The following is an 11,612-nucleotide window of genomic DNA, read 5'->3' on the forward strand; positions in this document are numbered from 1 at the left end:
ATAGCTCTGCTTTTGAAATGCGAAGCAATTAAAGGCACACATTGATCAACGGGAACGCGTTTGAATTCGACGGGAACGCGTTTGAATTCCAAGATTTCTTCGATGGAACTTAACAAATCCAAAAACTCCTAGGTACTCAGATTTCCGGAAAACTCAGGAATCTCAACCCGAAAACCAGAATCCCATCGTCTATCTTCAGCCTGAATTTCATGTCTAAGGAGTTGATGATCAGCTGGAGCGGCGATGTTAGCTTGGTTACGACGGTGCAGAGGATTTGCGAAATAGTTCTCGGCCAATTCATCATCAGAGCTGTCCTCCTGGTGATGCTGAGCTTCCTGAACTGCTGGTTGCTGTATAGGGGCGTTTTGTTGTCGTTGCAGAACCGTTGTAAGGGCTACTTCGACGGCTTGAACAAGTGTCTCATGAATATTTGCAGTAAAGTTCTCCAGTGTATTACGGAGTTCTACGTTCTGATCCTCAGGAGGTTGTTTTCGTGGAGGCATAGTGATGTTGATGTAGATATGTAGCAGAAGTAGCAAAGATCGTTGATCTTGATTAAGAAATCAAAACCGAAAGTCTCTGATACCAACTGGTGTAGTCGTAACTACGTATAGCGCAAGAAACCTATTGATTCTGAGAATACCTAGGTAGCGTGCCTTCTTGAGATCGTTGAGAGTCGAAGCTCTATCTGAGAACAAGGTCAGAGTTTATAAAAAGCTCTTATTAAAATTCAAAGTAAAAGTCGTGTCCTTACAACACCAAGGCATCGACTATATATATGAAAGCAAAACACCAATGCTAATTCGAAAAAGGAATTATAACTTTTCTTTATCGATAAATCAAAAGGAAACATAAAGCTTTAAGTAAAACTAGATATATAAAGAAATAAAGAAAACGAAAGCCAATATGGAAAAGGATGTAGGCTACCCCCCGGCGAGAACAATAGATTTAACAAAAAATTCGACAACTTTACCTTGCATGTCGGCAACTGTTGGTTTCGGGAACAAGGATGCGTGGAGTGCGTTGTTCGGCAGTGGCTAAAAGTTGGCCGCGCAACATATACCACCGATAGGTCGAAATGAATAAAAAACAGTTGAGATTAGGATTCGATCGGGATTAGGATTGTGAATTGAAACCATATTTGGGAAAATGACTTTCTCGGGGTTTATTTTTTATTTTGAAATCTTGATTGCTCAAGAGGCTTAGGTTAGAAAGAAAGTAACCAGAGGGAGTTGCCTTTTTGCTGGATATTCTGGTATTTGAACAATAAAAAAATGTGTGTCAAAGTGAAAAATGTCTTATTGTTTCGGCCTACTTAGTCCCGACTAGAAAAAACACAGTCGTGCCCGAGATTTCGCTTATGGTGCCAAACTATTAATAAATGAGGTTCGGTCTCTATCTTATCTTCTTTCTTTGTTGATCGATCGCGTTTGTTGTAAACTATTAATAAATGAGGTTTGCTCTATTTCACATTTGTTGAAATTTCCATGAAAACAAAGCATTATTATTGGCTACATAAACGACTAATTGAGTTTGACCAATAATTTAGTCGGACTAAAACTTAAACACGTTTCTTTATAAAAATGCGTTTAGTTTCTGAAAAGTCTTCAAGCAGAATCAAAAGAACGAAATACTATTTTCTGTGTGAATTATGTACATTCAACACAAGGAACAAGCGTAACACATTCTTGGAGGAGAAGACATCTATTCATAATAAATGCTGGGGCCTGGGGTGATTCCTGAATTAATCTCCAAGTGGAATTAAGAATTAGGAAACAGTCTTCTTTACTTCGAATGATGAATTCTAGATTATTATTTGCTGTGGTGCTTAATCTGATAATAGTTTTGAAAGTCGCAAGAGCTGGTGCTGAGAGCAAGGTAATTTAATTAATTTTCTTTGATCATACTGTATATAATAGCGTTATAACAAACTTTTGTTTGTGTTGTGGCGATAATCTTACAGGTTCATATAGTGTATCTGGGTGAAAAGCAGCATGATGATCCCAAGCATGTCACAGAATCTCATCACCAGATGTTGTCGTCACTTCTTGGAAGGTACAAAACAAACCTGATTAATTAGTAATTCAACTCTATTATATGTCTATAGCTGTTACCAATGTGTTTTTTTTAATGTTTGTGTTACACAGTGAAGTGGAAGCAGATGATTCAATGGTTCATAGTTACCGGCATGGCTTTTCAGGCTTTGCTGCTAAGCTCACCGAGTCACAAGCCAAGAAAATTGCTGGTACTCACAGGCTTGCTTCTGTCTTAAGTCTTACCATGATGTAATCTTGAATTACTTTGGTTGTGATGCTCTTTATTTTTGGAAACAGATTCACCTGATGTTGTTCATGTCATACCTGATAGTTTCTACAAACTTGCCACAACTAGAACTTGGGACTACTTAGGTCTTTCTGTTGGCAATCTGAAGAATCTCCTAAATGATACAAACATGGGTGACCAAGTGATTATTGGCTTTATTGACTCAGGTATAACTAGTTTCTGTTTCTTTGGTTCCTTTATTTTAGGCCCCAGGGACTTGAGGTTTTGTGTGGTTGTAGGAGTGTGGCCAGAGTCTGAATCCTTTAATGACAATGGGGTTGGACCAGTGCCGAGCCATTGGAAAGGGGGATGTCAATCAGGAGAAAATTTCGAATTAACTAATTGCAATAGAAAGCTCATAGGAGCCAAGTACTTTATCAATGGGTTTCTTGCTGAAAACGAAGGATTCAATTCCACGGGATCACGTGACTATATCTCTGCTAGAGACTTTATTGGTCATGGAACGCACGTAGCCTCTATCGCAGGTGGTTCCTTTGTTCCCAACGTAAGCTACAAGGGACTCGCTGGAGGTAACTTGAGAGGTGGTGCACCGCGTGCTCGCATAGCAATATACAAGGCTTGTTGGTATGTGGATCAGTTAGGCACGGTGGCTTGTTCATCTTCTGACATATTGAAAGCAATGGATGAAGCTATGCATGATGGTGTTGATGTATTGTCGCTCTCGCTCGGAGCTCAAGTTCCTCTGTATCCTGAAATTGATCTGCGCGATAGGATTGCGACTGGAGCGTTCCATGCAGTAGCAAAGGGCATCATTGTTGTTTGTGCTGGTGGGAACTCTGGCCCAGCGGCTCAGACCGTGTTAAACACAGCTCCTTGGGTCATAACAGTTGCTGCAACAACTCTGGACCGGTCCTTTCCCACACCTATCACGCTTGGGAACAACAACGTCATACTGGTAAAGCAGGCTTCTGTTTTGTCGGTCTTGGGCAAAGCCAAATAAAACATTCCCTTCGAGCCCTTAATCTTTTTTAAAAGAAAAATGATATAAATATAGATCCTTAAATTTGTAAAATAATTTTTTTATTGAAATTTTTACTAAATCGCCACCAAAATGTTTTGATAAAGGTTATGAGTTTTTCAACTGTTAATGCAGGGTCAAGCACTATACACAGGTCAAGAAGTTAGCTTCACCAGTTTGGTTTATCCAGAGAATTCAGGGCACAGCAATGTGACCTTTAGCGGGTAACATCAAGTTTCTAGCATCTTGTGAAGACTTACGTGCAATCTCCATTGAAATAGCATAACTGATCAGTTTACTTTACTTCTCTGAATATGTCTGAAACATTAGTGTCTGTGAGCGCCTTAATCTCAACCCAAACGGTACAATGAGAGGAAAAGTTGTGTTGTGTTTTACGACAGCAACACTCTTCACTGCTGTATCAAGAGCTGCCTCTTATGTGAAGTCAGCCGGTGGTGTTGGCGTGATCATTGCAAGAAATCCAGGTTACAATCTCACTCCATGTAGAGATGATTTCCCCTGTGTAGCCATTGATTACGAGCTCGGGACGGATATACTTCTCTACATACGCTCCACTGGGTATGAAACACTCCCTCCAAGAAACATAAAACTTGTAAGAAACTTTATGTAACTTGGCTGTGCAGATCACCTGTTGTGAAGATACAACCTTCCAGAACAATGGTAGGACAACCTGTGGGGACAAAGGTGGCAACTTTCTCATCAAGAGGACCTAACTCCATTTCTCCTGCAATATTAAAGGTATGCTTGAATCCTTTTTTTTTAACCCATCAGATTTTCTGTAATCATTTTCTTGGCAATGCAGCCTGACATAGGGGCACCAGGAGTGAGCATACTAGCTGCTACATCTCCAGATTCCAACTCCAGTGCTGGAGGATTTGATATTCTTGCGGGAACATCCATGGCGGCTCCAGTTATTTCAGGAGTTGTTGCACTTCTCAAAGCTATGCACCCTGACTGGTCTCCTGCTGCCTTTAGATCAGCTATTCTCACTACAGGTTATCCAATAACACAACAAACGATCAAAAGAAAAAATAACAGAACACAGTGATCTCAGTATGAGTTCTTTAATTGATTTGCAGCTAGGAGAACAGATCCCTTTGGAGAGCAGATTTTTGCAGAAGGTTCATCTCGCAAAGTAGCTGACCCGTTTGATTATGGTGGAGGCCTTGTGAACCCAGAGAAAGCAGCAGATCCAGGTCTCATATACGACATGGGCCCAAAAGACTACATTATATACTTATGCTCGGCCGGTTACAACGACTCATCTATCTCTCAGCTTGTTGGACAAGTAACAGTCTGTTCAAACCCTAAACCTTCTGTTCTTGATGTCAACTTGCCTTCACTCACAATTCCAAACCTTAAAGAGGAAGTCAATCTCACCAGAACCGTCACTAATGTTGGACCAGTTAATTCAGTCTACAAGGTTGTGGTCGAGCCTCCGCTTGGGGTTCAAGTGGTTGTGACGCCGAAGAAACTAGTGTTTAACTCCAAAACCAAAAGTCTATCCTTCATGGTTAGAGTCTCGACCATACACAAAATCAACACAGGATTCTATTTTGGAAGCTTGATTTGGAGGGACTCTGTGCATAACGTGACTATTCCTGTGTCTGTGAGAACTCAGATTCTGCAAAACTATTATGATGAGAATTAATGATTCTTGTTTTTGATGAATAAATGTATACCAAATCTTGTCTTCCCTGCTAATTTATCGTTAATAATAATATACATAGTTATGGTTAATAGTATATATGATACGTAATGCTAAAAAAATTGTCTATAAACTGATTGTTACTAATCTTTTTTTTTTTGGTCGACCAGCTGATTATGACTAATCATGTTTTGATCAACGGAGACCTTTTCTTTGATATTAGGGAAAGATGATACCAAATTGTGCACTGCCACTAACATAAAAACCAATTTTTTCTTATAAAATAAGATCTCATAGGTATAGTCACGATGGCTTTATTTGCTGGTATTCTCTGTCGAATCGTTTGTTGATTGTGTTGACTATAAAACGTTGTTATAAAATAGAATATAGTTGACCTTGTACAGATTTTATAAAACATTCTCTAGTTTTTATCTGTGACTAAAATAATGGAACTTGAAACCTGTGAAAAGACCAAGAACCATTCCAAGAAATGGAATGATGCATCTATATTAATGCTTGTGCTTCCTCATATAATTTTCCTAGTAGATTGAAAAATAAAACTCCTTTTCTTTTGCTTGAGATGAATAGGTCTTTATTTCTTGTGGTGCTAAGTCTGATAATTCTTTTGAATGTCGCACGATCTGGTGCTAAGAGCAAGGTAGATTGTATCTTCCTTATCAGACAGAAAAAAAAACAGAAATGAATAATAGGTTATGATCAACTTTTTGCTGATAATCTTACAGGTTCATATAGTGTATTTGGGTGAGAAGCAGCATGATGATCCCAAGCATGTCACAGAATATCATCACCAGATGTTGTCGTCACTTCTTGGAAGGTACAGAGTTGAATGATTAACTATCCAATTCCAATGGGTCGTTATAGCTCTAACCAATAGTCTTCATGTTTGTGTCACAGTAAAGAGGATGCACATGACTCAATGGTGTATAGTTACCGACATGGTTTTTCAGGATTTGCCGCAAGGCTCACCAAGTCCCAAGCCAAGAAACTGGCTGGTACTCCTTGATGTTTTAGCTAAAAATGTCTTGGATTCTAAGAAATGAGATAATGATGTATGTTTTTATTGTTGATGGACGTTATTCTGCTAACAGATTCACCAGAAGTTGTTCATGTCATGCCTGATGGGTACTATGAACTCGCAACAACTAGGACTTGGGACTATTTAGGCCTATCTGCTGCACATCCGAAGAATCTCCTAAATGATACTAACATGGGTGACCATGTTATCATTGGCGTTATTGACACAGGTATAAGTAGATTTCATCACATATGTATATTTATCTTTGGTTCTTTTGTCTCCTTCATTTTAGTGCCTCAATGAGTTATGGTTATGTGTGGTTATAGGAGTGTGGCCAGAGTCTGAATCATTTAGTGACAATGGGGTTGGACCAATACCAAACCGATGGAAAGGAGGGTGTGAACCAGGAGAAGATTTCAAGTCAACTAATTGCAACAGAAAGCTTATAGGAGCCAAGTACTATATCAATGGGTTTCTTGCTGAAAACGATGGATTCAATTCCACAAAATCACCTGACTACATTTCTGCTAGAGACTTTAACGGCCATGGCACGCACGTCGCCTCTATTGCAGGTGGTTCATATATTCCAGACGTAAGCTACAAGGGGTTCGCTGGAGGAACCTTGAGAGGTGGTGCACCTCGTGCTCGCATAGCAATGTACAAGGCTTGTTGGTATCTTGAAGAGCTGGACGGAGTGACTTGTTCATTTTCTGATATCATGAAAGCGATGGACGATGCTATTCATGATTGCGTTGATGTTTTGTCACTCTCTCTAGGTAGTCGGGTTCCTCTGTTTTCCGAAACGGATATGCGTGATGGGATTGCTACTGGAGCATTCCATGCAGTTGCAAAGGGTATTACTGTTGTTTGTGCTGGTGGTAACGCTGGCCCATCAGCTCAGACCGTGGTGAACACGGCTCCTTGGATATTAACAGTGGCTGCAACCACTCTGGACCGGTCATTTGCCACACCTATTACACTTGGGAACAATAAAGTCATATTGGTAACAGCAGACAATGTTTTCCCTTCTTTTTTTTTTTTTCTATAACAAATGGTTTCTCTATATATTTGTTGTCAAGCCTTAAAACTCTCTGATTATGGGCATTGCCGCTGTTACTTCAGGGTCAAGCAATGTACACAGGTCCGGAACTTGGCTTTACTAGTTTGGTTTACCCAGAGGATCCAGGGAACAGTAATGATACATTTAGTGGGTAATTAATGATATCAAATATCAGTTTTCACTTATGTGCATCATTCTTTGATCTCTTACTGAATCCGTGTGTTTTTGTAGTGAGTGTGAGTCCCTTAATCTCAACTCCAACCGTACAATGGCTGGGAAAATTGTGCTGTGTTTTACAACAACAAGAGGTTACACTACTGTATCAAGAGCTGCATCTTTTGTGAAAAGAGCTGGCGGTCTTGGCCTGATCATCGCAAGAAACCCGGGGTACACTCTCAATCCATGTAAAGATGATTTCCCATGTGTGGCCGTTGACTACGAACTTGGGACAGATATACTTTTCTACATACGTTCCAATGGGTATGAAACTATCAATTTCTATCTTCAACTCCTTACATAAGAAAATAATACTTGTTGGAGTCTGAGAATATGTTTCTGCCGAAATTCTGGTTTGCAGATCACCTGTTGTGAAGATACAACCTTCTAGAACAATGGTAGGACAACCTGTAGGGTCAAAGGTGGCAACTTTCTCATCAAGAGGACCTAACTCCATTTCTCCCGCGATTCTAAAAGTTTGTCCTGAGTCCTTATGTTTCTAACCTATATTGCTATTAGCAATTGTCCTAATTCATACAAACCACTACTTGTTCCACCATACAGCCTGACATAGCAGCACCAGGAGTGAGCATATTAGCTGCTACATCTCCCAATGCCACCTTCAATGCTGGAGGATTTGTTATGCTTTCAGGAACATCGATGGCGACTCCCGCAATTTCAGGAGTTCTTGCACTTCTCAAATCTTTGCATCCTGATTGGTCCCCTGCTGCTTTTAGATCAGCTATTGTCACTACAGGTTCTTATCTTCTTCCAACTACAGAAACATCCAATCAAAAGAGAAAGGCCAATCCTTCTTCAACTCAATAATCGTCTTTTACATTGCAGCTTGGAGAACAGATCCGTTTGGAGAGCAGTTACCAGCAGAAGGGTCATCTCGCAAAGTAGCTGACCCGTTTGATTACGGTGGAGGCCTCGTGAACCCAGAGAAAGCTGCAGAACCAGGCCTCATATACGACATGGGCCCAAAAGACTACATTCTCTACTTGTGCTCCGTCGGTTACAACGACTCATCTATCTCTCAACTTGTCGGTAAAGGAACTGTCTGTACAGACCCAAAACCTTCTGTTCTTGATATGAACTTGCCTTCAATCACCATTCCAAATCTAAAAGATGAAGTCATTCTCACAAGAACCGTTACTAACGTTGGACCAGTTCATTCAGTCTACAAAGTCGTGGTCGAGCCTCCGCTTGGGGTTCGAGTGGTTGTGACGCCGAAGAAACTAGTGTTTAACTCCAAAACCAAAAGTGTTTCCTTCACGGTACGAGTCTCGACCACACACAAAATCAACACTGGGTACTACTTTGGAAGCTTGATTTGGAGTGACTCTGTGCGTAAGGTGACTATTCCTGTGTCTGTGAGAACGCAGATTCTGCAGAACTACTACGATGAGAACTGATGACTTATGGATCTTTATGTGTTTGCGAGAATAAAGCGTCAATAATCAAAGCTAATATGGGGACATTACATAGGCCTCTTATTGTTCCGACCATTTTATCACAATCCTGATTCTACGTAAATTTGGATTTGTTATTCTGCATGCAGAACCCAGATCTCTAAAATAGAATTAAAATACTTGATACTACTTCTTAAAAACAAAAACGATTTGTGCGAGCCACTGTTTCTTTATTTGTAGTTGTTTTTATAGTGTAACGGTTTGAGAAAAAAAAATAGTCTAGTATAAATGTTGTGTTCTTAACATGAAAACAAAAGACAATGTGAGATTGATGATGTTGCTGTTGTTCGTGTGTGTTCTGAATTCAAAGAAAGAAGTTGGATTTTGCAATTCTATGCAAAACCCAAAGTATGTTTCATGTACATAGTAATAACGGAATCTGAAAAAAATGAATTAACAATTTGGCATCGCCAGAGACATGGGACCGACACGTGGCAACACGTGATAAGTTTCAACCACTTTTGTAAGGCTACGATATCCCTGTATAATTAAAAAAAAAACAAAAGGAATCTGATACTTCATATTCTCTATTTAGTTATGGGTAAATTGCCAAAAACGGAACAAAAAAACATGGTTGTCTCTTTGGTATAAAATTTTTTTTGTCTATTTTATCTCATTTTTACCCTTTCCAATTCTGAAACTAAATGAATAAATAGTTTTATGAATCAAAAATATTATTAAAAATATAAACAATTAATAAAACTGCGATATACACAAACACATTTTTTTTGTTCAAAAACTTGATAAATAATTTTTTTTTAAATTACATTCTACTAAAAGTAGAATTCGTCTTCTACGGAAAATGAGTTAGTAGAAAATGAATTCCAGAATAACAAGTCCATCTACTTTTTTTAGAACGTACAGTCTACTTTTAATTAAAATTCTAAATATAAGGAATGCAAATTCTACTAATTGTAAAGATATCTACTTTTCTCTCGAATGCAGCTTCTACTTTTATGAAGTATTCTAAAATTTCGGGAATGCGAAATCTAGATACAACACGTACGTCTACATGACATAGAAAGTGCATTCATGATTTATGTCATTGTTCTACACACTGTGGAAGGTGCTTTCTACGGATAAGAAAACTTGTTTTTCGAAAATTAAGGAAATTTCAGTTAAGAAAATATTCTTAAAATATTCTAACTTCCTAAAACATGTTTTGATCGATTTGCTTTGCCAAAATATAAAAAAAAATGATTTCGCCTTCTCTTCTTCATCAATGTATGATTTCTCCATGATTTTTCTTGTAATTTTCACAAACTCATGTTTTATGATGCATATCTATATAGCATGTGGTATTTGGGAATTAGGTGCAACTACTGGATGAGTTTTTTCGGCTGATGACAAAGGGGATATGCTACTGTTATTGGAATCAAGTTTTTCCTCTTAGATGATTTTAAAAGAATGGTTTTGGAGGATTTTTGTATGGAAGAAGATAGCTTAGACGATTTGGAGTTGAGTTATCTACCTGCTGAGTTGATCAATACATCAACATGTCCACCTGTGATCATTGCAAATGATCGACATCTTAAGAGTTTTGTTGGTTTTTCTAAAAGGAGTGTTTCTACTCGATTGTGTGTAACATATAAAGTGAAGGCTGAGAATCCGAATGAAGCAGACTTTGATCTTAACAAGTCGCCAGCAGATTCCAATACTGATGAAGAGGAGGAAAACTCGTTTTACAGAGGGGACGAATAAGCTACTGTGTTTGCTGAGAGGCAGAGCGAGAAGCAGAAAGAAAAGATTAAAGGAGTTGAAGTTGATAAGGCTGCCGATGATGTTGATACCATGATCTCTGAAAAAGAGAACAAAAATAATATGTCAAAGTATTTTCTGCAAGAAGGGATAATTTTTTGACAATAAAATTTTGTTGAAGGCGACTTTCTAGACATGTGCAATGAATCATAACTTTGACTACCAGGTTATCAAATCAGATAGACAACTTTGGTATGTTAGATATGCGGACAATGCATGCAACTGGGCTGTTCGAGCAGACTGTTTGAAGGATTCTACATATTTCATTATCAAAAAGTATGTCGGTGAACATACATGCGCACCTTCAAGGAAAACCAAAGGGAGTAAGACTGCTTCGGCAAAAACTATAGTCAGTCTTATTATGCATAAGTATGAAGGTGTCAAGGAAGGGCCAAAATGTAATGATATCATACAAATTATGCGTATGGATCATGGATGTGAGATCTCAAAATCTTTACCATGGGATGCGCGCGATCAATGCATTTAGAGGTATTCGAGAGAGAAGTTATGGGAAAATACTGAAATACTTGCACATGCTGAGAGAGGCTAATCCAGGTACACATTCATCTTATGAGATTGACAACACTGGGAGATTTCGGTACCTGTTTATTGCATTTGGTCAATCGATAAGAGGATTTAACAGAGTCATGAGTATGATTTTAGAGAATAGAGTAGGTATTGAGAGATTAAAGGAAGATTATAGAAGATTAATGGGAGATTTGTAGAGAGATTAGGTAGTAATCATGTTTAAGAGTATTTAAGAATCATCATGAACAAGAGAGAGAGTCTAGAGAGATAATCCCAAACTTCTTAATTATTAATCTGATCAGAGTTTACAATATATATGAGGAGGCAAAACTAGGATGAGGGTTTCATAAAGAGGCACTATTACAAGAGATAATATTTGCTTTAATTCAAACCATCCAATGAGCTTCTTTCTTGTGCATAAAGCTCATTTTGCTTTATCCAGCTCTTCTCCAGTCTGTCACACGTGCCTCCTCTTCCCTTGCAACGGTCTAATGCCTTAGCAAAGGGAATATGGCTTCTCTTCTTCATCCAAAGTTACCCGGGTAACTAGTATAACTAGTATACTAGTA

At 38.7% G+C, this 11,612-nt stretch overlaps 2 protein-coding genes across 2 annotated transcripts; both read left to right on the forward strand.

Annotated features, from left to right (window-relative positions):
- The first annotated feature begins 1,502 nt into the window (after nt 1-1,502).
- On the forward strand, nt 1,503-5,062 carry LOC106296123 (subtilisin-like protease SBT3.5). The gene is made up of 10 exons (XM_013732182.1): nt 1,503-1,878; nt 1,964-2,055; nt 2,148-2,245; nt 2,334-2,489; nt 2,562-3,238; nt 3,437-3,525; nt 3,632-3,880; nt 3,946-4,060; nt 4,125-4,317; nt 4,402-5,062. Exons 1-10 carry the CDS (start codon nt 1,795-1,797, stop codon nt 4,971-4,973), a joined length of 2,325 nt encoding a protein of 774 aa, XP_013587636.1. The 5' UTR covers nt 1,503-1,794; the 3' UTR covers nt 4,974-5,062.
- Nucleotides 5,063-5,469: 407 nt separating this feature from the next.
- LOC106296125 (subtilisin-like protease SBT3.5) lies at nt 5,470-8,941 on the forward strand. The gene is made up of 10 exons (XM_013732183.1): nt 5,470-5,628; nt 5,714-5,805; nt 5,886-5,983; nt 6,080-6,235; nt 6,333-7,009; nt 7,129-7,217; nt 7,298-7,546; nt 7,644-7,758; nt 7,847-8,039; nt 8,129-8,941. Exons 1-10 carry the CDS (start codon nt 5,551-5,553, stop codon nt 8,698-8,700), a joined length of 2,319 nt encoding a protein of 772 aa, XP_013587637.1. The 5' UTR covers nt 5,470-5,550; the 3' UTR covers nt 8,701-8,941.
- The last annotated feature ends 2,671 nt before the right edge of the window (nt 8,942-11,612 follow it).

The sequence above is a fragment of the Brassica oleracea genome, chromosome C5, assembly GCF_000695525.1.
Source record: "Brassica oleracea var. oleracea cultivar TO1000 chromosome C5, BOL, whole genome shotgun sequence".
NCBI lineage: Eukaryota > Viridiplantae > Streptophyta > Magnoliopsida > Brassicales > Brassicaceae > Brassica > Brassica oleracea.

Coding starts and splice junctions, on each gene's coding strand:
- LOC106296123 (XM_013732182.1), top strand. CDS start 1,795: ATGATGAATTCTAGATTATTATTTGCTGTGGTGCTTAATCTGATAATA. Junction 2,490..2,561: donor TATTGGCTTTATTGACTCAG/GTATAACTAGTT, acceptor GTGTGGTTGTAG/GAGTGTGGCCAGAGTCTGAA. Junction 3,526..3,631: donor AGCAATGTGACCTTTAGCGG/GTAACATCAAGT, acceptor CTGAAACATTAG/TGTCTGTGAGCGCCTTAATC.
- LOC106296125 (XM_013732183.1), top strand. CDS start 5,551: ATGAATAGGTCTTTATTTCTTGTGGTGCTAAGTCTGATAATTCTTTTG. Junction 5,806..5,885: donor TTGTCGTCACTTCTTGGAAG/GTACAGAGTTGA, acceptor TTTGTGTCACAG/TAAAGAGGATGCACATGACT. Junction 7,010..7,128: donor GGAACAATAAAGTCATATTG/GTAACAGCAGAC, acceptor CTGTTACTTCAG/GGTCAAGCAATGTACACAGG.